Below are 27655 nucleotides of genomic sequence, written 5' to 3' on the forward strand. Positions count from 1 at the left end.
GTGGCCCACTTCTCAAAGGCAAGAGTGTTCTTTGCCCACCTCTCCTCCTGATTTTCCAGTTCCTTGGCACTTGCTGCCAACTTTGGGTTTGAATTTTTGGGTTGTTTAAAAAAAAAATGGGGCTGGAAAGGTGAGTGCCTCCTGTTTCTCCTGACGAGAAAGGATATCTATCGAGTGGGTCATCCGGCTGTTGCAACCAGGTTCCTTCTCCGTATTCCTGGGGCTTCCAGATTTCCCCCTTCTTTGGGCTCTGCTTTTCCTGTGAATCATTCAGAGGGAACCTGGGGTGGCCGTGGAGGCAGCGACGACGGCCCAGAGTGTGGTTCCTTCCTCCCCGAGTCCCCCGTGGGGTGTTTACATTTTCGCAATGCTGTGCTGTCTGTGATTCATCCGGCCTTCTTATTTTTAGTCACTTTCTCTCCCTGTCCCATTCCCCCCCCCCCAAAAAAAATGTGGCAGTTTCCTTTTTAGACCTCACTTCCGGCAGCTCATGCTTCCAGATGTCTCCTCGATGGATTTAAGCCGAATTTCCTGAGCCAGGCAGGCAGCCGACAAGTTCTGGCCTTGCATTAACTCTTTGCTGTGCTGCTTTAGTTTATGCTGCAAATTCTTTGCTCTGGTGGACTGGCGGCTTGGAGCTGCGGTACAGATGTTCTTGCAGATTGTGCCATGTGGCAGTTGTGCATCAGGCCTGTAGCTACAGGGGGGGGGCAGGACCATCCTTTCACCCCCACTTCCAACTGTAGGGCCCCTCCATTGGAGGGCCCCCAGTCTGTCCCCTTTGCTCACTGTTACTCTGAACAAGTAGTAGCATTGCTGCTGGTCTTATCGCTTTTTTATCTCCCCTTCCCTAACACAGCGTGCAGAGTGTGTGTGTGGGGGGAGAATCTTCTTGCCGCTGGCCTTCCAAGCACCCAATTTCAGTTCAAGAGGTCTCCATCTCTCTGAGAGAGGGGCATGTAAGAAAGGGGTTGGGGGAGAGGAGCTGCTGTGACTGCCCAAGTGAAGGGGGCTTAGCTTGTGGAACTCAAGACAGCTTGCAGTGCTGAGAGCCCAGGGCCACCAAACTGGGTGGCCTCCCGCCCCTAAACAACAAATCCTGCAGTGGGCCCCACCAAACATGAAATCCTGGCTACGGCCCTATTGTGCATTCAGTGGTGCCCCCAGCCCCGCCCTGGTATGGATTTCCCCACTGCTCTGCTGGCAGGGTTCCTTTCTGTCGCATTTGCTGCTTGGCAGAATGTGCCTAGTCCACATCTTCTCTGTGCCAGTGGCTTCCTTGTGCGTGACACGGGGGGCATGACGCAGAGCAGCCTTGACTTGGCAACAGTAGAAACATGCCATTGGGACCATATCCTTCAGCACCCCATGCAGCTGTTCATGCTAGAAGTCTCTGATTGGCCTGAAATTCTAGCAGTCAATAGAAGTTGAGTTAGAATGGATAGAAGGAAGTACTTCTTCACCCAAGGCGTGATTAACACGTGGAATTCACTGCCACAGGAAGTGGTGGCAGCTACAAGCATGGACAGCATTAAGAGGGGATTGGATAAACATATGGAGCAGAGGTCCATCAGTGGCTATTAGCCACAAAGTATAGATGGAGCCCCGTGGTATGGAGCCCTGTGGTGAAGAGTGGTAAAGCTGCAGTACTGCAGGCGAAGCTCTGCTCATGATCTGAGTTTGATCCTGGCAGAAGCTGGGTTCAGGTAGCCGGCTCAAAATTGACTCAATCTTCCATCTTTCCGAGGTCGTTAAAATGAGTAGCCAGCTTACTGGGGGGAAAGTGTAGATGACTGGGGAAGGCAATGGCAAACCACCCCGTAAAAAAGTCTGCAATGAAAACGTCATGATGCGGCGTCACCCCAGAGTTGGAAACGACTGGCGCTTGCACAGTGGACTACCTTTTTTACTTTTTATAGATGGAACTCTCTGTCTGGAGCATGATGCTCTGTATTCTTGGTGCTTGCGGGGGGCAACCGTGGGAGGGCTTCTAGTGTCCTGGCCCCACCGATGGACCTCTTGATGGTGCCTGGTTTTTTTGGCCATTGTGTGACACAGATTGTTGGACTGGATGGGCCATTGGCCTGATCCAGTATGGCTTTCTTATGTTCTCATTAAATCCCAGTTCTCCCCCTCCCCCAAATGTATTCAGTCCCCTTACTCTTCTCTTCCAGGAATCCCAGAGGACTCCAAGGTTGAAGCTCCTGCCTTCACGGACGCCGTCCGCATGTACCGCCAGTCCAAGGAGCAGTATGGCACCTGGGACATGCTTTGTGGCAATGAAGCACAGGTGAGACTAGGAGGGAGCCCCGGGAGGAGGAAAACCTGGGCTTGCATTGGGAAGGAATCGGAGTCGCACACACGCCATAAGCAAAACAAGTAGTTGACTTGTATTGCTCATAGGTCACACAGCAGCTGCAGAGAAAGACTTTTAAAAAAGGTAACAGGGGCCTGATTTGGTGCGGGGGCTCATGGAAAAATCCGAACGTGTTGTTTGGCTACGAGAATATAAGAGCAGCCCTGGCAGATCAGACCAGTGGTCCATCTAGTCTAGCATCTTGTCTCTCACAGTAGCAATGGGGAGCCAGCAACAGAGAGGCTGAGGCCGTCGTTGCCTCCTGGCACTGGTATTCAGAGGCTTTAGTCGCCCGGCTAGATGAGAGGGCTGCTTAAAGGGCTGGCAGCTAGAATCCTGAGGGTAAAACCTGACTTCCAAAGGCTAGTTTGGCTCAGTTTGACACTTGGGCCACTTTCTCCCAAGTGGAGGTTCAGGCCAGGGGCTCTTCCTTGCAGGGATGCAGCCAGAGTGGCTTTCGCAGAGCCCTCCTTTACTAAATGCCTCCCCTGCTCATGTTGCGAATACAAGCGAAGGTTGAGGGAATGGGTAGATATCAGGTTTGCTGCCGGAAAGGAGAGGTGCGCCAGAGCCTCCTTCCTCTTCGCAATGAGAGAGGTTAAAGACTATCTGGCTGTGTTTTGATTCATTTGCAAGTGTGTCAGTATCAGTAGCATGGCCTTCTAGCTCTTGCATAGCTGAAATTACAGCCCCTCTGTGTGTGCGTGTGTGTTTAAGTTACCAGCGATGAATGCGAAAAGAGCCTCTCTTTGCAAGAGGAAGCTTTGATCAGCACACCTGCTTGGCTCGATATCCACTGGGGAAGGGTAGCTTGCTCTTAATGCAGGAGTCCCCCAACCTTTTTGAAGCTGCAGGCACATTTGGAATTCTGACATGGTGGGTGCCGCCCAGGGGTGGAATTCTAGCAGGAGCTCCTTTGCATATTAGGCCTGACACCCCTGATGTAGCCAATCCTCTAAGAGCTGACAAGGCTCTTTTTTTGTAAGCTCTTGGAGGATTGGCTACATCGGGGGGGGGGGTGTAGCCTAATATGCAAAGGAGCTCCTGCTAGGATTCCACCCCTGGTGCAGCCATAAAATGGCTACTGCAGGAGGTGGAGCCAGCCACAAAATTATTATCACTGCTTAACTTTAGTAACACAGTGAAGATCCTTGTGCTGTGGTCGTAACTGCTGCCAGAGCAACATTTAAAAAAAAATCTGCACAGCCAATCAGGTGCCTTGGCCCCACCCACTTCCTAAAAACACTTGGCAGGTGCCAGAAAAGGTATTGGTGGGTGCAATGGCATCCATGGGGACCCCTCCTCTAAGGTGAGGGAAGTGGGATAGAATCATAGAGTTGGAAGGGGCCGTGCAGACCATCGAGTCCAACCCCCTGTTCCATGCAGGATCAGCCTAAAGCATCTCCAGCAAATAATCATCCAGCCGCATTTTGAATGCCAATGAAGGGGAGCTCCCTGCCTTCCTAAACAGCTGGTGCCACCTCTGAACTTCTCTGCCTGTAAAAAATCTTTTCCCTAATCTTTCTGCTTGTAATTTGAGCCCATTGCTTCAGGTCCTATCCTCAGCGGCCAAGTGTAACAGCTCCTTGCCCTCTTCTAAATCAGTGGTTCCCAACTTTTTTGGCACCAGCGACCGGTTTCATAGAAGACATTTTTTTCACGGACCGGTGTGTGTGTGTGGGGGGGGGGAGGTACTGGGGGTTTTGCTGTCCCAGGCTGACCCCCCCATGCTCCGTCCTTGCCCCCCATGGGGATCTTTAAATGGGGGGTGGGTAGGCAAAGGTTGCTGCCGTGCTGCCCCTACCGCCCACCTGGGACCTGGGCAGATGAAAGAGGTGGTGTTTCGGTGTGAGGCTGCACTGCCTCTTTCATCTGCCGGTATCCTGGGCAGGTGGAAGAGACGGCAGGGCTGCTCTGGGCAGGGGAAAGGGGCAGTGCAGTGCCTCTGCCTCGCCCTGTAGCCCAGTTACTAACAGGCCATGGGCTGGTACTGGCTTGCAGCCTGGTGTTGGGGACCCCTGCTCTAAATGACAGCCTTTCAGATATTTAAAGAAAGCAATCGTGTCCCCTCTCAGTCGCCTCTTCTCCAGGCAGTATACAGAGGAGCTATGGCCTCCTGTGATTTTGACGTAACCAATAAAGAAACAACGGCTGGGGAGAACAACAGGGAAAGGAAAGACTGGGTTGGATAGAAAGGTGTCCACGGACCAGGTGCCTGCTAAAATTGCACAACTCATCTCTCCAGGTCTTGAGCAACTTGGTGATGGAGGAAATCCTTCCTGAGCTGAAGAACATGATCGGCCCTCGGCTGAAGGGCAAAGCCCAGGAGAGGCACAGGGTTTGGATCCAGGTGAGTGTGTGTCATAAATGTGCTGGGCCCCGTGGCCGGGAGAATTTTCGCTTTGGACATCCTGCAATGTCTTTGGGAGTTGTGTGGATCTGAGCAAAATCCACTAGCCCAGTCAAAACTTCGTATAATACAAAGTTTCTCATTTGGCATATAACTCAGTGTGGAAGTGCACCTTATAGGAAGCATGGGGCTGCTGCCTAAAATGGCAACACTGCTAAGTGATTTCTTGCTCTTCAAAGCACTAGTTCAGAGGTCCTCAAGCTTTTTGAACCTGCAGGCAGCTTTGAAATTCCGACACGAGGCGGTGGGCCCAACTACTAAATGTCTGCTGCATGAGGTGGAGCCAGCTATGAAAATGTTAGTGAGGTCATGATGATGATGGTATTGGATTTATATCCCGCCCTCCACTTTGAATTTCAGAGTCTCAGAGCGGCTCACAATCTCCTTGATCTTCTTCCCCTACAACAGACACCCTGTGAGGTGGGTGCGGCTGGAGAGGGCTCTCATAGCAGCTGTCCTTTCAAGGACAGAGTCTCAGAATGGCCTACAATCTCCTTTATCTTCTCCTCCCACAACAGACACCCTGTGAGGTGGGTGGGGCTGAGAGGGCTCTCACAGCAGCTGTCCTTTCAAGGACAACCTCTGCCAGAGCTATGGCTGACCCAAGGCCATGCTAGCAGGTGGAAGTGGAAGACGAGCCATGTTGAGTTGGGCCAGGCCATGTGTGTACCTATTTAGGATTAGGTAGCACAGAGAGATAAACTTTATAAAGGACACAGACAAAAAACCTTAAAACATGCTTAAAACGTTAGCATTCTGTCTTAAAGGTGCTTTCTTTGTATTTCTCCCATGGGATCCAGGGAACTGGGCAAAGGAAGCTCTGGCTCTTTCCTTCCTTCCCCAGGGGACCAGGAGGGGGAGGAGCCTCAGCCAATAGAAGGAAGAGAGGCTTGGCTCAGTAGCTCTGCTGTGCAGTTGAGAGAGCCTGGAAAAACAAGCTCTGCCTTCCCTCCTTCCCCCCTAAGGGAGGAGGCTCAGCCAATGGAGAAAATAGAGCTGTTATGCAGAAGGAAGCAAGAGAGAGGAAAAAGGAAGCAGATGCCAGTTGCTTAGGGGCCTGATAGGAGCCCTCTGGGGGCTTGATTCAACCCCCAGGCTGCATGTTTGACAGTACACCCCTGGTCTAATATTTTAGTCAAGTGGTCTCTAAGTTGAGTATGCTGATTTGTTCCCTCAGGCCTCCCTTTTCAAAGGGCCTGGGAAAAGGATCCGGGAATTACTTTTAGTAGTGGGAAATAAAGTTGTCCCCTTCCATAGAAGTTTGTTGAATAAATTTTGGGAGTACTTTATTTTTTGATAAAATCGCTTATAATTTGGATGGAAAGAGGTCTTTAAAATGAAGGTCTAATATTTTAGTCAAGTGGTCCCCTTTTCTGGGTTATTTTTCACACGGGAATTTTTGTTCAAATGAGCAGTGTATGCTGGTTTGGCATTAATTTGTGTTGATTACTATTTATAATCTGGGTTTCTTTAGTTGTTTCTTGGTGACTGGGTGTGTTTGATTTTGTTTATACATTTATGTATAATTCTGTATGTGATTCAGTATGTATCTCTGTATTTTGAAATGAACTTGTTTGAAGTTTTAAAAAAAAGCACATAGCAGTGTGAGTGGTGGTCAATGGTCCCTCTAAACTGCAGAGTCTTGTGAGCAAAAATTCTACTTTGTGAACTACTGGCAGGGGTGGAATTCTAGCAGGAGCTCCTTTGCATTTTAGGCCACACACCCCTGATGTAGCCATTCCTCTTAGAGCTTATAAAAAAGAGCCTTGGAAGCTCTTGGAGGATTGGCTGCATCAGGGGTGTGTGGCCTAATAATGCAAAGGAACTCCTGCTAGAATTCCACCCCTGGCTACCGGCATTAAAGTTGTGAGCTACTGCATACATTATTGTGTTCTGGGATCATCCTTCCTGAGCCAAGACAAAATGTGTGAGCTGGAGGCTAAAAATCTGTGAGCTAGCTCATGCTAACTCAGCTCAGAGGGTACGCTGGTGGTGGTACTCCAGGCAACAGACAGCTTTTCTTCAAAATATTTTTTTTGGAGAGAACTTTTTAAAGGAGCTGCTAATCCTCCTGACTACGGAGGTGAGCTTTTCTTGGTGACGTCTGGAGGTATTTCCAGAGGCAGAGGATTTCAGGAGGCGAAGTCTCCGGATGGTTTCCCATGGTTATGAGAAGTGGGATCAATTATGCAGAATCCGTGGGCGGTGTTAATTGGCATAGTCTGGATGCTCAGATACGGCTTTCCCTTGGCACAGAATCCTGACTACATTATTTTGTGCGAAGCCTTGAATGGGGCCCTCCTTTTGGGTTGGCTGTTCTGCTGACTAATACAACTCCTTGAGTCACGCCCTCCTTAATCCCATGTTACCTTGAGGACTGGATTGAACAAAGCTGTCTTTGATTCTCGAAACTCAGCTGTCGCTGCAGCGCAAACAATCCATCCCTCTCTGGCCTGCCAGATCCCTTGGTGCCAGCGTGGAGGGGTACAGGGCTGACCGTGCCCTGTCCCTCCCAGAGACTGTGTTTATTGAAAACGTTTTTAGCCCTCCCTAAGATAATTCTGGTGCAGAACGTCAAGTTTGGTCAGGAGCTTATTTGGAAAACTAATTGAGATCTTTCCATTAGAGTTATTTTAAAAATAGCTCTGCAGAAAAAAATCTTTAAATATTTGCCTTCCAACGGGTGGAGCGCAGGTATTCGGCTCAGGTTCTGTTCCTGACATCTCAAGATAAATGACTTCTGGGAGGAGGGCTTGGGACAGAGACCCCAGATCAGGGGTGGCCAGACTGTGGCTCTGGACCCATGTGTGGCTCTTTCACACATATTGTGTGGCTCTTGAAGACCCCGCCACCATGTTGGCCAGCTTGGAGAAGATATTTCTCTCTTGAAATCGCTTCTCCAAGTCAAGCCAGCCAGTGGCTTGGAGAATGCATTTAAAGTTACTTTCTTTTCAACTCTCCCCGTCCTCCCTCCCCCACCTATTTGCTTTCCTTCCCTCCTTCCTTGCAGCTCTCAAACTTCTGACACTTGTGTCTTGTGGCTCTCAAATATCTGACGCTTTTCTATGTGGCTCTTATATTAAGCAAGTTTGGCCACATGTGTCCCAGACCATTGGTGCTTCTGAACCTTTGCTGGACCTTTGACTTAACTCTGTAGACAGCAGCTTCCTGCATTCATATTCAGTTCCAATACTCCCCCTTGGAACTGAGAACACTCCCCTTGGTTTGCTTTTTTTGTATGTTCATTACTTGTTCACCAGGCAGGCTTGCTCCATCAGGCATAGAATTCCAGCTCTCTCCAGTTTGGTGTAGTGGTTAAGTGCATGGATTCTTATCTGGGAGAACCAGGTTTGATTCCCACCCTCTTCCACTTGCAGCTGCTGGAACTGCCTTGGGTCAACAAGAGCTATCACAGAGTTGTCCTTGAAAGGGCAGCATCTGTAAGAGCTCTCTCAGCCCCACCTACCTCACAGGGTGTTTGTTGCAGGAAGGGAGGTAAAGGAGATTGTAAGCCGCTCTGAGATTCAAGAGTATAGGGTGAGGTATAAATCCAATATCATCATCTTCTTCTTGGTTCAGCTGAAGTTCTGTCACAACTGCAAGCCATACCAGAACTTGAGTTTGTTAGAATCCAGTGCACCATGTACACAGTTGGAGAACATTTGATTGTGTTAAGCAGGGGTAGAATTCTAGCAGGAGCTTCTTTGCGTATTAGGCCACACACCCCTGATGTAGCCAATCCTCCTGGAGCTTACAAAAAAAAAAAAGCCTTGTAAGCTCTTAAAGGATTGGCTACATCAGGGGGGTGTGACCTAATATTCAAAGGAGCTCCTGTTAGAATTCCACCCTTGGTGTTAAGAGTTTCTTCTGGGAGTATTCAAGCAACTCGTTGTGGAATGTTGTCGCTGACCTCAGATTTGCAGCCTGTTGATGGGCTGCTGTAGAGTTTATTTATTTGGACTCTTTGGCCACCCTTCCCTGTGAACAGGGCTCAGGAGCAGCTCACATCAAGATAAAAACGACGAGCATCATTTAATTTAAATTATTATTAAAGCACAATACAGTGTATAATTAAAACAGTTCCAGATGGCAGCTAATTTGGAATTAAATTGCAACTCCCAACTTAATTATTTAAGTAGAACCTCAGTTATTTTGGTAGAATCTCCTTGTCACATTTTGTCCCTGCATATTTCAACTTCTCCCATCTGTTCTTTCTTTAAACAAAAGATGTTCCTAGTCCTCATGTGCATATAGTGTGGACATTTATATGGGTAATGCCTGCTGGAATTTGGGAAGTTGGGTACTGGTGATGGCAGGGAAGCAGGTGAATGAGATTTGCAGTGGGGGTGGAGCTTGGTAGAGTTCTTTGTCTCCCCCTTTGGCTAGAAAAATCCCAAGAAATGTTACAAATGTGCAGGTACAGGTCTCAGAACTGAGATTTTTGTTGTTGCAGGATGTAGATTGTTGGTGTGAACTGTTTTGTAGGGCTTTTTCTGTAGCAGGAACTCCTTTGCATATTAGGCCACACACCCCTGATGTAGCCAATCCTCCTGGAGCTTATAGTAGGTCCTGTACGAAGAGCCCTGAAAACTCTAGGAAGATTGGCTATGTCAGAGGTGTGGCCTGATATGCAAAGGAGTTCCTGCTATAAAAAAGCCCTACTGTTTTGAATGGCTGCTTTCGCTGTCTTGCATAATCTGTCATGAGTTGCAAGCCATGGGTACTGTTTCTCTCCCCCCCCCCCCCCCCGTTGCTACGGCCTTAGGTCTGGAAGGGTGATGATCTCCCTGTTTTACAGAGAAATATTCCCTTGTTATCTCTTCATTCATCACTTCACCCCACCCCTCTTAGGTCTCTGATGCTGTGTATAGGATGGTTTACGAGCAGACGAAAGCCAGTTACGATGCAGCTGTGACAGCCTGTGAGCATCAGCGTCCCCGCATGCAGAGCACTATCCGCACAGATATGGACCAGATCATCCAATCCAAGGAGCACTTGGCCAGCAAAATTAAAGGTAGGGAGCAAAAAGCTGCTTGCCAGGAAAGCTGCTGTCAGGTCTCCTTCCACTCCACTGGGAGCCAGTTTGGTGTAGTGGTTAAGTGTACGGACTCTTATCTGGAAGAACCGGGCTTGATTCCCTACTCCTCCACTTACAGCTGCTGGAATGGCCTTGCGTCAGCCATAGCTCTCATAGGAGTTGTCCTTGAAAGAGCAGCTGCTGTGAGAGCCCTCTCAGCCCCACCCACTTCACAGAGTGTCTGTTGTGGGGGGAGAAGATATAGGAGATTGTAAGACTCTCTGAGACTCTGATTCAGAGAGAAGGGTGGGGTATAAATCTGCAGTCGTCTTCTTCCTTGCTTGTTCACTCAAAACATCTGCATTTCCAGTGAGAACTGAGCAAAATCTATAAAACACCTGCCTGGCTTCGCCATAGAAAAATGGGAGTTGCTTGGGCATGCATTGTAGGTGAGATGCTGTGCATCCGGCTCCTTCCTAACCTCCCTGCTGCTTCCTTCTCCGGTCAGCCTCTGTCCTTTCCAAAGCCGAGATCTGCGTGCGCAACCACGTCCAGCCTTACATCCCTTCTATCTTGGAGGCGCTGATGATTCCCACCAGCCAGGGCTTTGCCGAGGTGCGAGAGGTCTTCTTCAAGGAGGTCACCGACATGAACATGAACATCGTCAATGAAGGGGGAGTGGAGAAGCTGGGGGAGGTAAGACTCCTGGCTGGAACAGCAAGGTGGAGAAAGCACAATGGGGACTGGAGGTTTAGAGGGGAGGGCCTTGCTAACAGGGCTTGACTGACAGAAAGCCGGACAGACGGCAGCAAAAGAAGCAGGGCGGACGGTTGGTACCCTTGGGAGAGGTAGTGGCAGTATAGGCATGCTCACTCTTACGTTTCAGTTGGGATGGGTAATTCATCCATTATAGACAAATACCTGTAGATGGTTTTTACCCAGGATCTATGGCTCAGTGATAGAGCATCGGGGAGAGCCAGTTTGGTGTAGTGGTTAAGTGCGTGGACTCTGTCTGAGAGAACCGGGTTTGATTCCCCACTCCCAACACTTGCACCTGCTGGAATGGCCTTGGGTCAGCCATAGCTCTCATAGGAGTTGTCCTTGAAAGGGCAGCTTCTGGGAGAGCTCTCTCAGCCCCACCTGCCTCACAGGTTGTCTGTTGTGGGGGCGGAAAATAACGGAGATTGTACGCTGCTCTGAGACTTTGAGGTTCAGAGTGAAGGGCAGGGTATAAATCTAGTGTCGTCTTCTGCTTTGCATGCAGAAGGTCCCAGGTTCAATCCCCAGCATCTCCAGTGAAAAGATCTGGCAGTAGGTGATGTGAAAGACCTCCGCCTGAGACCCTGGAGATGGACCAAGGGTCTGATTCAGTATAAGGCAGCTTCACATGTTTGAGCATTCTCTCATCTTCCAAGCTGTGTATGTGATATTAGATTCCCCCAGGTAAGAGTCTGTGCGCTTAACCACTACACCAAATTGGTTATCAAAAGGTGGATGCCTTCTGAATATGGAGGCTCTATTTGGCCATCATGAACAAATGCTCAGAGTCCAGGCAGCAACAGTTTCTGTGATGTCACACTCCGGTCTGCTTGAGTTCCCATTTCGCTTCCCTGACTTGACACTTCGGCTGGCTGTTGTCTCTCCGTGGTCCTTGATATGTTGGACTCGCCTCAGAATGCTAAAGGCTTTGTTAATCTTGTATTCCCCCCCCCCCCCCTTTTAAAAACCTCTTCAGTACATGGCCAAGCTTTCCCAGCTGGCTTTCCATCCAGTCAAGATGCAGTCCTGCTACGAGAAGATGGACCAGTTGAAGCTGGAAGGGCTACAGCAGAGATTCGATGTGTCCAGCGCCTCCGTCTTCAAGCAGCGCGCCCAGATCCTGATGAGGCAGGTAGGGAATGCTGGAAGGAGAGTTTTTGCTGGATTGCAACAAAGGCCCATTTCAATCAGAGCCTTCTGTCCTGCTGCATGGCCTTTGGGGAGAGTCCCAAAGAGGGGTAATGATGCCAAGAGCCCTCCCTTGTCTGCCCCATAGAAATGGATATTCATGTACTCTGCCTCTTCCAATGAAGTATTAATTTATGACCATGGTTTACAGCTGCCTGTAAACTCAACCTCTGAATGTGTTACATTCCCCTTAGACGTCCGTACTTGACTCCACAATTGGTTTGTTCTAGTTATGAATGTTGCTAATGTGCAGGGGTGGAATTCTAGCAGGAGCTCCTTTGCATATTAGGCCACACCCCCTGATGCAGCCAGTCCTCCAGGAGCTTACAGTAGGCCCTGTCCTAAGCATCCTATAAGCTCTTGGGAGGACTGGCTACATCAGGGATGTGTGGCCTAATATGCAAAGGAGCTCTTGCTAGAATTCCACCCCTGCTAATATGACTATAGTTTCAGGTGGGTGGCCCTGTGAGTCTAGTAGAAAAACCAAAATTAGAGTTTAGTAGCATCTTACAGACCGGCCAGATTTTCCAAGGTAAACTTTTGTGAGTTCAAGGTCATCTCCACACCACATCTGCATCCAGTGAAGTGAGTGAGCTTTGACTTATGAAAGCTCATACCCTGGAAAATTTGGTCAGTCTCTGAGGTGCTTGAGGACCTGAAGTTTGCTCTTCTGTTGCTGGTAATGGTTCCTCACAGTTGCCTCCTGCTGTTCTTCCCTCATGAAACTCCAGGGGGCTGCGGTGAGCTGCCCAGGAGGACTCCCAACCAGGCCTTGACACTGGTTAGGGGACCCAGGCCAGAGCCAAAGTGCAGGAGCCTGGGTCCCATAACCTGCCATGGGGACAGTTGCCCTTTGTGTAATCCAGCGTTCTGCCTGTACTGCCAGTCAGTTTTGTTGGGACGTCCCAGGATTTTGACTTTGATAGGGAGAACCTGCTTTGCACTCAATTGGGGGGGAAGGGCAGGGACTGGCGATGTCTTTCTCCTTGCAAAATATCCTTCAGTTTGAGAACAGTTCATTCAGTTGATCAATAACGGCAGGAACTTGGCATTGAACTGCCATTCCTTTGGCCCTGCAGTCGACAGTAAATGTGCCACCATCGCCCCCTAGTGGCTGGGAGAGTTTTGTGCAACACATTTGTGAGCGTGTTTTGGCTTTTTTAAACAAGCTCCCCCACCAACTTGCCTTCCTCAAGCTTTTGCTTTTTTTTTAAACCTGTGGGGGAAAATACGGGGAAGCTACAGAGACTCTGCGGGCTGGATCCTGTAGATCTGTTCTGCCAATACCAGCAGCTTTCCTTTGTGCAAGCAGCCTCTTGCTAGTACAGGAGCTCTCCTCTTGCACCACCAGTCAGCCACTGTAAAGGATACAGTGGTCAGTGTTCCCTCTAAGCTGAGTTAGTTTGAGTTAGCTCACAGATTTTTAGCCTCCGGCTCACACATTTTTGTCTCAGCTCAGGAAAAATGGCCCCAGAGCACACTTAATTGATGCAGGAGCTCACAACTTTAATGCCAGGAGCTCACAAAGGAGAATTTTTGCTCACAAGACTCTGCAGCTTAGAGGGAACATTGACAGTGGTATATCACCATACCAAACCTTTAATGGCATAATAGATTCAAACAAAAATACGCAGAATATAAAAAATTTAAACATTGGAGATAAAATCAAAATGAAACCGAGGTTACAGATGCATTCAAACATGGTCAGAATTAAATTTAAGGATGTCAGCCAGAAATTTTGCCACAGCCTCACTAACCACCCCCTCAATATCACTCAATAAACAATAACAGGGTGGCAGAATAGACAAATCTGGGGAAAAAGAAAGCTTGCCAAATAAATCTTTACGGAGGTTGTGGTAAAAAGAACAATCAAGCAATATATGCTGGATTGAGTCAGGAGTATTCGCTCCACAGGAGCAAAGTCTGTCGGCTAAAGGGACTCGCTGATATCTCCCTTGTAAAACTTTGGAGGGAAATGCATTTAGTCTAGCCAACATAAATGCTCTGCGATGACTTGGAATGGTTAAGTCTGATAGATAATTGGGCATTTTGCCACAGAAAGCATAGAGACCTAAGGAATCTGGAGAGCAAATATAAGGGTCAGTTGGCCGTAATTTCGTTTCCTCCGATTCCCACAGTCTCAATTTAATACATCTGAAGATATATGACTCATCAGAGGTAGAAAAATCATCTACCTCTAACCCCAATTGATTGAGTTTGGACAGAAGCACTGCTGTCTAGGATGAAATATATGGGTCTCTTTTCATACAATCAAGAAGGCTGTTAGGATCAGTTCTAAAGTGAATTTTGAGCCAGAATTTAAACACTGCAATCCAGGCTTTTGTCTCCACCAAAGACTGACCCACTTCAGAGCAGAGAGCAAAGTAGGACACACGTTTTGGCAAACCAAGAATTTGTCTAAAGAATGAGGCTTGAATGCCCTCCACTTTCCTGGTAAAAGCTGAGATCCATATAGGGATACCATGGAGAATTTGGGCAAGCGTTTTGGCTTTAAACACTTTAATTGCTGCTGGAACTAATTGGTTGCCCCTTGCAAAGAAAAACTTTAATTTGAGCAGCTGAACATTTAGCCAAGTTGACAGTGTTGTTACGATGTGAAACCCAGCTTAACTTGTGATTAAAAGTGATCCCCAAGTATTTAAAAATTTTTGTTTGCTAAGTGGTATATATTTATCCTTCCAGGAGGTGGGAAGAGGTAGTGGCTAAATATGGGAACTTTGTCCACTTCCCGCCATAATGTCACATGCAACTTACTCATGTTGTCATGTCACTATTCCCCACCCCCCTCGATCTCTCTGTCTGATAATTCAGCTGCCCCTGGCAAAGGGCAGGAAATGCATGCACAGCGGTATGACAGCCAGACACGGGCAAGCTGAATGAGCTAATGCAGAGATGGAAGGGCAGATTGGACACAGGGCCGCCATTTTTGATGGCAGCTGTGTATTCCTCGCGTTGTAGTTCATATGAGGCATCAGCTAAGCCTCTTGGGCCTGTATGGGCTGAAAGTGTGCACTGAAGAGTGAGATTTTCCTATGGTCATGCTTTGGCCACAGGCCTTCCCTCTAACCTTCATCAGTCTGTCCTGATCCCCCCTCTCTGAGCATTCGCTTCTAAGCCTCCAAGGAACTGCCCAGAGCCAGGGTTCTACAGCATATGATCTAACCAGGGCTGGATTAACAAATAGGCCAAGTAAGCACCGGCCTGTGGACCCCCATGCCTTTAAGGGCCTCAGGCTGGCTTCCCCCCGCCCCATTTCCTCCCCTGCTTTCCATCCAGTTTGCAGCCCTCCCAGCCTCCATGCATTAGGACTGAATTTGCAAGGAGCCCCCCAAGATTTCAACTACCTAAGAACCTCTACAAGGTTTAATCCAGCACTGGATCTAATATCCATTGGATGCAGCATTCCACCTGCACTGCTGGTTTCCTCTGACCACCTCAGGAATTGGCTCTGGGTGTTGGGATAATCTGGGGCTACCTGCCCTGATGGCCGTTCTTCACCGCTTTTTTTTTTTACATTTTAGCAAATGGACGATGCTGTTTACACCTTTGAGACTCTTCTTCATCAGGAGCTGGAGAAAACAACAGACAAAGATGAGCTCTGCAAGACGATCCAGCGCATCCTGGAGCGGGTGCTCAAGGTAAGATTGCCCCTGGGCTTTAAATACTGTTGCACTGAAGCTGGATCAGATGGTCTGTATAGTTGAGTGATGTCAAACTCATTTGTTATGAGGACCAGATCTGACATAAATGAGACCTTGTTGAGCCAGGCCATGTTGGGTTGGGCCAGGCCATTTCAGGCCGGGCCGTGTGTGTACCTATTTAAGATTAGATAGCAGAGATATAAATTTTATAAAGAACACAAACACAAATATTTTTTTTTTAAAAAAAGACTTTTAAAATGCTTATAACGTTAGTACTCATTGCTTTCTTTGTATTTCTCCCATGAGATCCAGGGAACTGGGCAAAGGAAGCTCTGGCTCTTTCCTTCCTTCCCCAGGGGACTGTGGGGGAGCCTCAGCCAACAGAAGGAAGAGAGGTCTGGCTCAGTAGCTCTGCTGTGCAATTGAGAGAACCTGGCAAAGCAAGCTCTCCCTCCCCCCTTCCTCCCCAAGGGAGGAGCCTCAGCCAATGGAGAAAATAGAGGTTTTGCTCTGTAGCTCCTGTGCAATTGAGCAAGCCTTGCAAAGCAAGCTGTTATACAGAAGGAAGCAAGATATAAGGAGCAGGAAGCAGATGACACCCAGTTGCTTGGAAGCCTGATAGGAGCCCTCCGGGGGGCCTGATTCGACCCCTGAACTGTATATTTGACACCCCTGGTCTAGCTCCTGGCAGAGGATGGCATCCCCCCAAATGGTGTGTTCTCATTTAGGAAGCCCAGAAAGGTTCCGTGCATGAATGATGCCCAACGTGGAGAGCAAGACCTTCTTTCCTTTCTTCTCCACCTGGGACTCTGGTATTGTTGTGTGAAACAGTTTCCCTCTCTTCTCCCTCCCCAGAAATATGACTACGACAGCAGCACAGTGCGGAAGAAGTTCTTCCGGGAAGCCCTCCTGCAGATCACCATCCCCTTCCTGCTGAAGAAACTGGCACCCACTTGCAAGGGGGTAAGGGCACACGCGGCTGTGGAGGAGCTCCCTTTCCGGGGTTGCTTGGAAGGCCCCCCTCCCGGGCAGAGCAGGATCTTGATGATATATGGGGTTTCTTGGTGCTTCCCCTCCCATGGTTTCCTTAGCATTGCCTTGCTGGTCCAGCCTAAAGATCCATCTAGTGCAGGGGTGAAACTGCAGCTTGGGAGCCACATGTAGCTCTTTCACACATATGGTGTGGCTCTTGAAGACCCCACCGCCCCCTTGGCTGGCCTGGAGAAGGCATTTGTCTCTTTAAATCACTTACCTAAGCTAAACCAGCCAGTGGCTTGGAGAATAGTGAAACCTAGCATCCCACAGAACAGAAACGTAATATAAAGCCGCAGAAAACTGTGGAAAAATAACGAAAAAGACTGAAAATTATTTCAAAAATATATGTGATTAGTCAACTACCTCTTAAACAATATAATCATTAATATCACTATAAATTCTAAAAAACAAGGCAAATATGCAAGAGAACAACTTTACACCGTCTTTTCAGTTCATCATGTCAGTTTCAGACGTCAAGCACTCAATGACTATTCATCCGGTTTCGCTGGAAGAATAAAGTGCCAGTGCTGACCAGATTCCAAGTGCAGATTATTTTAGTTTTTCAAAGATGTTTCTTCTGTTGCAGGTGTTCTATTAAAACTTCCATCTTTTTAAAGCAATTTTAAATCCAGTGGTTTTTCACAGCCTCTAACAGTAAAGCTGCCTGTGATACTGTTTCACTTTCCTTCATCTAAGCGACGTTTCCCACTCATCTCAAACTAGTCTTCTTCAGCCGGAAAGAATGAGGAGCTTCGAGGCGCTTGTGGCGCACCCACTTTCCGGCTGAAGAAGACTAGTTTGAGATGAGTGGGAAATGTCGCTTAGATGAATGAAAGTGAAACAGTATCACAGGCAGCTTTACTGTTAGAAGCTGTGAAAACCCACTGGATTTAAAATTGCTTTTAAAAAAACGGAAGTTTTAATAGAATACCTGCAACAGAAGAAACATCTCTGAAAAACTAAAATCATCTGCACTTGAAATCTGGTCGGCACTGGCACTTTATTCTTCCTGCGAAGCTGGGTGAATAGTCATTGAGTGCTTGATGTCGGAAACTGACATGATGAACCGAAAGGACGGTGTAAACTTGTTCTCTTACATATCTACCTTGTTTTTTTTTAATTTATAGTGATATTAATTATATTGTTTAAGAGGTAGTTGACTAATCGCATATATTTTTGAAATAATTTTCAGTCTTTTTCGTTATTTTTTTCACAGTTTTTTGCTGCTTTATATTGTGTCTTGGAGAAGTTAAAGTTGCTTTCTTTCCACCTCTCTCTCTCCTTCCTTCCTTTAGTCTTTACCAGGGGTAGAAATATTAAGCAACACCCCCTGATATAGCCAACCCTCCTAGAGCTTACAAGGCTCTTTTTTGTAAGCTCTTGGAGGATTGGCTACTTCAGGGGTGTGTGGCCTAATATGCAAAGGAGCTCCTGCTAGAATTCCACCCCTGGTCTTTATAAGTACCCTGTAAGGTAGGATGGTATACATGTAGGGGTTTCCCCCCTTGCCTCTGAGAGTTGGCTGCCTTTTCTGGCTTCATTTTCTAGACAGCCCATATTCTTTCTTCTGTACTGCTGTTTCTTTGATGCTGTTGTTTTTTCTATGTCAGGATTTATCGAAATTCCAGGAGCTGATTTTTGAAGACTTTGCCCAGTTCATACTGGTGGAAAACACATATGAGGAGGTGGTGCTACAGTCGGTCATGAAGGACATCATGATGGGTAAGCTTGGGGACTGCCTCTGTCCTCCTGGGAACTGTGCGTAGGACAGATGCTGCACAACAACTCAAGAGGAGAGATGCATCTTTGGGACCATCTTGTTGTTACCAGATTTAGCACTCAGAAGAGTGATGCACCTGACGGTTCCATGACAGGTCCTTCCCTAAGAAATCCTGCCATGGACCCAGGCTAGACAAGAGAGCAAAAAACGTGTTGTACAAATATGTGCTCTTTCTCCAAGAATGGTATCCATTGGACTCTCCCATTTTATTTCCTTAGGAGGGAGGCCAGGATTAGTTGTCCAGGGCTGTCTCATCGGTTTGTGGCTGAGCTGTGATTGAGGACTGAGTCACACTCTAGGAGTCAGGGAATATTGAGGGCAGTTGAGCATCACTTATTAAGAGCCAGCTTGGTGTAGTGGTTTAGTGTGCAGACTCTTATCTGGGAGAACCGGGTTTGATTCTCCAGTCCTCCACTTGCAGCTGTTGGAATGGCCTTGGGTCAGCCATAGCTCTCCCAAGAGTTGTCCTTGAAAGGGCAGCTTCTGTGAGACCTCTCTCAGTTCCACCCACCTCACAGGGTGTCTGTTGTGGGGGAGGAAGATAAAGGAGATTATAAACTGCTCTGAGACTGATTCAGAGAGAAGGGCAGAGTATAAATCTGCTCCTCCTTCTTCTAAGAGGGGGAGGGTGGGCAAGAAAAGGAAACTGACTTACTCAGCCCCCAACTTGTGGGGATGGTGATAACGACCTGCTTTGTGTCCAAAAGATTACAAGTCAGTGATACCTGCTATTGATTGAAAGTTTTCAATGTTCAATCTCCTTCCCATCTGTTATAACAATCCTTACAAAAAAGATCTGTAGTGTAGGTCAGTTTTATCCCCAAATTGCAGATGGGAAGGATGGGAGCTGTGGATTGGAGAATTTAGCCTGCTCCAAGGGAACTAACGGGTTTGTGGCAGAAATGAGATTTGAACCAGTGACACTCGGGATCACAGCTCCATTCCTTGAGCTGTTCTGCTAAGCCAGTTCCCAATATACATGAAAGGGTTGAATTACTCTGAAGGACAATATAAATGCTATTGGCACTATAAGCTTGAAAATGAGAGCCAGTTTGGTGTAGTGCAGGGTTTCCCAAACTTTTTTCCCGTGGCCCGGTTATTTTTACACTTCTCCTTCGTGACCCACTAAATTTGGGGGTGGGGCCAGGAGACTTTGGGGGTGGAGCCGAGAGATAGGAATTACGGTTTCCTGTGATGTCAAGGTCCACGTGATGTCACTTCAGGGGCACACTGAACCAAAACTCCACCTTTTCCTGTGATGTCACTTCCAGGGCACTCCCCCAAACCTGCCTCTTCTTCAGAAGTAAATTCATTTTCAGAAAAATCTCTCTGAAACTCATGCTGAGCCAAAATGGGGGTGAAAAGTGGGCGGTCCTCTCTTTTCACCCCCACACCTGCATGAACCTATCTGTTTGTGTATTCTTCTCCAGCTTGCAAGCACTCCTAATGCCCACGTTCAATTGCCTGCACCCACCTTCACATTCCTTCTTCAGCAGCACTGGTCAGTGTATGCAGTTGGGAGTGCTGTTGCCATTGCCATCAGGAATGCCAGCACTGTGTACCACCCTCACTGGGCCGTGGCACCTGCTGTACCTCAAAATACACTGACACATTTAGTAGGCCCTTCCTTCAGCTGCTACTACTGGAACCCTGCCTCAAGCTACAACCAAGCTCGCTTGGTTTCAAGAAAATCTTTCGACAACTATTTTTCATACTTTTCTTTGGTTGAAACACGGGGAAATTGCTGTGAAAGGTAGCAGAGAATTGTATTGCAATTAATGAATTAACTTCAAGTTAAATGAAATTCATACAAGCTTTTCTGCAGTTATCCCCAAAAGGATATTTATGAGGGGCTTGCAGCTTTTTATTGGCTGTATTTCCCATGCCTTTAAAAGCAACCTGTTGTGCAGATACTTAGCCAGTGAACTACTTTCATCCTTTTTAATATATACAGGAGTTTAATATTGGTGTCAGACAGCTGTTAAAAGCAGGACCAGTAGAATGGTGCCAAGTTCATAGTGCCATCTCTTCCAATGCTGTTGAGATATACTGCAGTAATCTCCAATAATCTCTTTCTGCCCCACACCTCTTACTCTCTCTCACTCACTCACACAGAAATCTCATAGAAAGGCCACCTGGCTACAACTGGGGGTGCCAACTTTTCACTGGCAGAGCTCCTATGTCTGCAACAACAGTATGATGAACAGAAAAGTTTCATCCAGCAAAAATGGAAGGAAAGAAAAGAAAGAGAAAGGGAAAGAATGAAATGGAAGGAAAGGAAAGGAAAAGAAAGACATGGAAAGAAAAACATAAACATAAGAGGAGCCATGTTGGATCAGGCCAGTGGACTATCCAGTCCAAAACTCCCTCATACAGGGCCCAAAAAGCACCAGAATGCCCACCAGTGGGGCCAGGACACTAGAAGCCCTCCCACTGTTGCTTCCCCCCCTCCCAGCACCAAGAATACAGACAGAGCATCACTTGCAAGGAAGGAAGGAAGGAAAGAGGGGCAAAGGGGGAAAAAAAGCCTTTCTCACCATCAGATGACCTCAGCCAGCAAAAATTCTGCCCAGGGGTCATTTGGTTAAAAAAAATAACTACTGGAATGCCCACTCCTTGCCCCTCCCAGCTGAAAAACACACACACACCCTTCTTTGCCGCCCAGGCCTTCCAGGGAAATCTCCCCAAAAGAACATACTGCAAGGCACATGAAAGCTCATACCTTGAAGAACACTTCATGGGTCTAAAATGCCAGTGGATGTTTGCTTTTCTCTCAAACACTGGGAGTGGGGGAGAAGGAAGGAGAGGCAGCCCAGCTCCTCTCTGCACAGCACAGAGATGGGGTGAGGCTACCTTTGCTGGGGGCAGGGCTAGCTTTGGCTTTTCTTGTGACCCGGTAGTGAGGCTTCCGTGGCCTGGTACCGGGTCATGACCCTGCAAATGGGAAAAACTGGTGTAGTTGTTAAGTGTGCAGACTCTTATCTGTGAGAACTGGGTTTGATTCCTCACTCCTCCACTTGCACCTGCTGGAATTGCCTTGGGTCAGCCATAGCTATCGCAGGAGTTGTCCTTGAAAGGGCAGCTGCTGTGAGACCCCACTCAGCCCCACCCACCTCACAGGGTGTCTGTTATGGGTGGAGAAGATATAGGAGATTGTAAGCCGCTCTGAGTCTCTGATTCAGAGAGAAGGGCGGGGTATAAATCTGCAGTCGTCGTCTTCTTGGCTGAACCCTACAAATACCGCATGAGGTTTTTAAACAGAGGCTAGATAGCCCTCTGACAGCAATGAAGATCCTGTGAATTTAGGAGGAGGTATTTGTGAGTTTCCTGCATTGCGCAGGGGGTTGGATTTAGATGACCCTGGAGGTCTCCTGCAACTCCATGATTCTATTATTATAAAGCTATTCATATATTGCCTGGCCATGAATTAAAAATTCTGCGTATTTCCGGTTTATACCATTGCAGCCGTGAAGGAGGCCGCGGTGCAGAGGAAACACAACCTTTACCGCGACAGCATTGTGATGCACAACAGCGACCCCAACCTGCATTTGCTCGGGGAGGAGAAGCCCATCAACTGGGGGGAGGAGTACGGCGGCCAGCCGGACTCAGACCCTTCGGACGAAAAACAGCGCCGGGCCAAGCAAGTGGTGTCAGTCATCCACGTCGAGGAAGGGGCCTTGCCTTACGATGTCACGTCTCTGGAGGGATCCCCGGAACCGACGGAGCCGGAAGAACTGGGCCGCTCCCCGAGCTCTCCCACGCAGGGCTCTCCCAGCAGCATGAAGGAGCTTCGTGGGATGCTGGTGAAGGAGTTTCAGGTGGAGGCTCCGGTCACAGTCAGCGAGAAGGCAGAGGAGCAGCTGAGCAACGGCACTGTCATTCAGGAGAGCAAAGAAACCGTGAAAGAGAAAGAGGAAAAAGCGCCAGCAGAGGGTTGCCCTGCAGAATTCCCTGTTGCTCCGCAGATTGAGGAAAGGGAGGTCGTCGCTACCACACCGGCCTCTCCTGCCAAACTTCCATCCCCGGCACCTGCTGGGGAAGTCCAGAAGGACTGCCTTCAACCCAGCGACAAGGAGATGGGGGAGGAGGCATCAGCCCAGAGCTGCGAGGCGGAAGCGGAGCCTCCCTCGACAACTAGCGGCGGGGCTGCAGAAGACAGCGAGGGGGTGCAGACTGAGTTCTAAGCCAGGCCCCCCTCCCGCCGGAGGATTTCTCTCAGCCACGTTAGCACCAAAGGCAGACTGGAGTTGGTGACCCTGTGGGGTGGGGGGCTGGGGGGGCGGGCAAGGGTAGGCGACGCCTCGGCGTGGTCCAGCAGCATCCGTTTTGCGATGTGGTCCAAGCCCTCTGGGAGGGGTGCTGCCCTTGGGAGGGGGAGGGAAACGAGGACGGAGTCCCCAAAATGATCGTGTTTGCTGCAAGGTGCTCCAGCTGCCTCATGGGACCAGGCTGTTGCTGACCCTTCTGGGCCTCTGTAGCCCTGAATAGATTGCTTTCCTGCTCCCCTTCTTTGTACCTTTGTTCTAATTGGATTCTTTCAAGTCCCCCGCCACTACTGATGCTTGATCTCGGACTTCAAGAATGCTTGGAGCAGCAGAGCAGTGTGGCAGCCAGATCTCCATCTGTACAGCAAATATTTTAATGTCTGCATCAATCTGACTTGGTCTCGTAACTCAGTCCTATGTAACTCCACCTGGGTCGCTCTCTTATGGACGGTAGAAGCTGATTTATGCAAACAATTCTTTTGTCTACAGGGATGGGGGAGGGGGACTTTGTCTCCCTCCTCCCGGCCCCTCCCCACATGCTGCAATCTCATACCCCAGCTTTCCCTGGACCACAGAATCCAGGTGCCTTTTGTGGCAGTTTTGGGAAACTCAGAAGCAGCAGAAGCAGGATTGCCCATCCTGCCTCCCTGTCCAAAGTCCCCCCCCCCCCCCGGGGGTGAGTAAAGAGCCCCAATGAAAAGAACGTAGCAAGTGAAATGAGCAAAATCTAACTTTGAAAGAAGAAGCTTAAGATTTAAATGACCGCAGGAAACGGATGTGATGTTGGAAGGAGAGGTGAGTAGGAATGAGGAGGCTGCAGAATGGATCTTTTTTTTAAAAAACCCGTGAGCATCGTGGGGCTAAGTCTGCATACGAAGCCAAGCGTGCTCTGGATATCCTCATATATTTACAAGCCACAAAACGATACCCGCTGGTTAATGCAGGGAGGATGCTTGCGTGTAGGTTTCCCCCACTCTGTTAATGCTTATTTGTTTTGCTAGAAACCCTGCAGGTCTTCTGCGGTTTTTAAAAAGATGAGTGTATTGGAACCTTTCCATTAATGCACTAGTGGGGGGGGGGGTGTCACATTTGAAGCAGCCCGCTAAGATGACGTACAAAGTTGTGTGTGTATGTGTTCATTAAGTGTGTAATTCTGGTCCGAAGGGATTGCTGAATTGTATTTGCCTTTGGGCCCTTGTAGGGCTACCAGTGCTGGCTCATTTTGGAAGAAAATAATGCATTTCCTGCATTGGAAATGTCCTGGAGGATGCTACAGATTTACTGCTAAAAAACTCAGTAATATTTGAGAAGGAGGAATGAAGTTCAGAGATGTTGGCTGATGTTTTTGGATAGAACCTCATTCTCACATGTTCCTAGATTTTGGATGGCACCATCCACTTTCTTTCCTGTATTTTTTTTTTGTTTTTTGGTAGAACAATTTGGATAGATCCTCCTTTTTTCCTACCCGTTCTGTGGAATGGATAGCCAACTGCAAGCTGAATAAGCCCTAAATTTGCCAACCAGTTTAATCCACGTTTTACCTCATGTGGGGCCCCGGGGGGGGAGGGGTGTGGGGTGGGGAATCTGGATAAAAACCAGCTTCTGACCTGTTGTTGCTCCCTCCCCCAGTTAAATGCTCAAGACTTGCTTTTATGTTACGCTGCGCATCCTATTGCTTTCTGCACCTCCTCTTGAGTTTTGAGGCCATTTCCAAGGTTTTCGGTAAGCAGGCCGATGAAAGGAGATTGAAGAATCCAAGTCGGGGAACCTCGTCTCAAGAGGTGCTTCAGACATCTCCACCTAAATAGGATCCAAATATAGGACAAAACTCCCAGATGTATTCCAGAGAGGTAACATGTCATTGCCCCTGAGGTGACAATGGCTGATTCAGCTGTAAGAGAACATGGTCATGTGCTGCGTCTTTCTACAGGTGTATTTTGGGTGGGCGAAGGAGTTGTACAGTAGCCCCTTATGGAGCTGCGTGTCTGGAGGCTGACCAGGGAGTTGGATTTGTGTGAAGTTGTACAACTGGGATTTGGGCAGGGCAAGCTGGCCCATCGGTTCAGGGCTGACAGCTGAAGAGGTTGCTATTGTCTGCCATGCCCTACTTGGCATAAGGGGAAAGCAAAGGACAGATGTACCCAGGTGGTCCTTTCTGAAATAGCTTTGTTTGGATGGCTGCAGAATGACTTGGGTTGCGGCCCAATCCTCACCCTCCCCATCAAAGGCTTCTAAGGGAGCCGGACCCCTGTTCTGCAGTGTTGGGGGTATAGGCCTAGAAAAATCATCCCTAGAAACAAGGTCAGAAGGCTTGGCAAAATAGGTATCTCCACCACGTGGCAGCATTATAGAACCTTCTGGTGCCATGGGAAACGGGCTGTGACCCGAGCTGCCTTCTTTCTCTCTCTTTCGTTCCCCTCTCCCCATCAAACTAGGGTAGAATTCCAACTTCCAGATAACTTTCTCAGTGTTTTGTGACTTCTTTGCTGAAAACGGTTGGGGCTCTGGGCAGAGGGAAAAAGGATTGCTCAGGCAGGCTCCCACCTCCATTTAAAAAAAAGAAAAGAAAAAAAAAGTGCCTTAATGTTAAGAACCAAAGCCTCTTTTTCTCTTCCAAGATAGTTTATTGCAAATGTTATACCAAATGTTTAAAGAAAAGTGCTTATATATTAATAATAAAACCCAGCTTTATTTAATGTCAGCAAAGTCCATTTGTCTTCTTTTTTGAGATCTTTGTGCTCGGAGGATACAGTAACTGTAGTTTTTGTGGGGGTTTTTCTTTAAAAAAAAAACTCATTTGGGGGGGGGGGGGTAGGGCTGCCATTGTCTTCCCTGGCCACCAGGGGGGGATAGAGTAGTAGGGTAGCCAGCTCCTGGAGATGTGGGGGTAGAGCCGCGGGAGGACAGGGACCTCAGTGGGGTACAATGCCATAGAGTCCACCCTCCAAAGCACCCATTTTCCCCAGGGGAACTGATCTCTGTAGTCTGGGGATCAGGTCCCACCTGGAGGTTGGCACCTCTTGTTGGGGGGGGGGGTAAGAATCATGGGTTGATGCACAATCTCTTGTCTAACATATCAGCAAGTGACCTTGCAGTCGTTTCTAACGCTGCCGCTAGTCAACTGTCAGGATCAAAACGTTTCCCTTTTTGCAGCCAAACCCTTAACAATCTTCTTCCAAGCAGAACGAGATACAGCATAACTGGAGCCTGGGTGTGTCCCTGTCCCCCCCCCCCCCCCGCTTGAAACCCAGAAGTCTCTCCCAGTTGTATTTTACCAGGTTTTCATTCATCCTAGTCCCATAAACACACCAGACGTACACATTAATGTTTTGTTCTACCACCTTAATTGTCTATAATCAGGCCCCATCTTGCAGACTTGGCAGTGTTTTTAATAGGAGGAAAAATACAATCAGAGAACTTCTGCATGCACAGAAGAAGAACGTGCCGTCAGGTCACAGCTGACCCCATGCAGATGACGAGAGATCAGTTCCCCTGAAGGAAATGCCAACTTTGGACGGTGGATTCCACGCCATCCCATCCTCACTGAACTTCCCCCCCCCCCCCTCCAACTCTACCCTCTTCCACTCTGCCTCCAGATCTCCCAAACCAGAGTGAGCAACCTTCGGTGACAGCCATTTGGAGATAGGATCCAGATGCCCCACCCACTGTAGAGTTGGCACATGGGATGGGGGTGGTGCTTCCCCTTTCCAGTTACTCATGTTGAAACTAGCTTATGCTTCCTTGGCATTTCAGATGCTGAAACTCTTCTCGCTTCTTTAACAAATCAGTTCATGCTAACTCGACATGAAGAAGTTTACGTAGGGAAGGGGTGATCTCAGAACAGCACACAGCTGTAGAGGGCTCCGGGTGGGCAGCCTTGTTGGTCTGAAGCAGTAGAACAAAGCAGGAGTCCAGTAGCACCTTTAAGACCAACAAAGTTGTATTCAGAATATAAGGTTTTGTGTGCATGCCCACTTCTTCGGACGAGGAATGAGATACAGTAAGCAGAGCTACGTACAGCTAGTGGGGTTTAGAACGCAAAGTGGTACAAAGTATTCTGCTATTGGATTTTAACTTTGTACCACCTTGCGTTCTAAACCCCACTAGCTATATGTAGCTCTGCTTACTGTACCTCATTCCTCGTCTGATGATGTGTGTGTGCTTAGAGCACACGAAAGCTTACATTCTGAATAAAAGTTTGTTGGTCTTAAAGGTGATACAGGTCTCTTGCTTTGTTCTACTGTAGAGGGCCGCTTTGTGGGATTGTCCTAGTGGTTAGACCCTCCCTCCTAGCGTGGTACCCACAAACACAGAACAATGTAGGAACTTACACAGTAAATAATTTTGGATAACACTGACCTGAGATGCTGCTGACAGTTCTGCGCACAGGTTTTTCCACACGTTTCAAAAGACTAACAATTACCATCCGGGGCACCAATTCACAATGGAGCTTCATCTCTCTTTCTCTCTCTGCAATGTGGTTTTGCTGATTTAAACTAATGCTAATTTCTCCCCAAGCTGCTCTTAGCCTTGGCAGGTAAACAAGGCAGGCAGAAAAGGCACACCAGCCTCCCTTCCCGCAAATAACTTGCAGGAGGGGTATTCCAATAAGAGAAACACAGCAAAGGGGAAGGTTAACTTCCCTACTCTTTGTGATGACGCCCCAAACCACATTTTACTTTTTAAAAAACCATTTGGGAAAATCCTATCACATTTCTACATATCTTATCTGCTTCCTATCCTCCTTGAAATGGAACCATGGCACAAATTATAAGGAAATTCCAGTTCAACCCCCCCCCCCTCTCCCAATAAAACCCCATGCCAAAGTCCGTTCAGCAGATCAATAAACTCTGTGACTCCAGTCATGGCTAAAATGGCCAGGTACAGGATCCTCAGAAGAGGATATTCAGAAAGAGGCATCTTCCGTATTGCATTCTCCAGGCAAGCCGAAAGAAATCCACCCCAGGAACTTTTAAGGGCTGTCGTATAGAGGATGGTGCAGAGTTGCTTCAGTTGCTCCAGAAGGTCAGACCAGAACCAACAGGTGGAAATGGAGTCAAAAGAGTTTTTCAGCTAAATATTAGGAAGAACTTCCTGATAGAGTGGTTCCTAAGTGGAACAGGCTTCCCTGGGATGTGGGAGGTTCTCCTTCTTTGGAGGCTTTTAAGCAGGTTAGATGGCCA

General features: G+C 48.1%; 1 protein-coding gene across 1 annotated transcript in view; it reads left to right on the forward strand.

Moving 5' to 3' along the window:
• Window positions 1-25173, forward strand: part of NIBAN2 (niban apoptosis regulator 2) — a 117897-nt gene extending 92724 nt beyond the window's left edge. The window contains exons 6-14 of the mRNA XM_060250732.1: window positions 2175-2290; window positions 4602-4706; window positions 9618-9780; window positions 10292-10479; window positions 11519-11674; window positions 15273-15389; window positions 16248-16355; window positions 18038-18149; window positions 21673-25173. Coding sequence (XP_060106715.1) covers window positions 2175-2290; window positions 4602-4706; window positions 9618-9780; window positions 10292-10479; window positions 11519-11674; window positions 15273-15389; window positions 16248-16355; window positions 18038-18149; window positions 21673-22391 — 1784 coding nt within the window. The 3' untranslated portion in view covers window positions 22392-25173. The remainder of the gene's footprint in view (window positions 1-2174; window positions 2291-4601; window positions 4707-9617; window positions 9781-10291; window positions 10480-11518; window positions 11675-15272; window positions 15390-16247; window positions 16356-18037; window positions 18150-21672) is intronic.
• The last annotated feature ends 2482 nt before the right edge of the window (window positions 25174-27655 follow it).

This window comes from Heteronotia binoei, chromosome 12 (assembly GCF_032191835.1).
Source record: "Heteronotia binoei isolate CCM8104 ecotype False Entrance Well chromosome 12, APGP_CSIRO_Hbin_v1, whole genome shotgun sequence".
In the NCBI taxonomy this organism is placed as follows: Eukaryota; Metazoa; Chordata; class Lepidosauria; order Squamata; family Gekkonidae; genus Heteronotia; species Heteronotia binoei.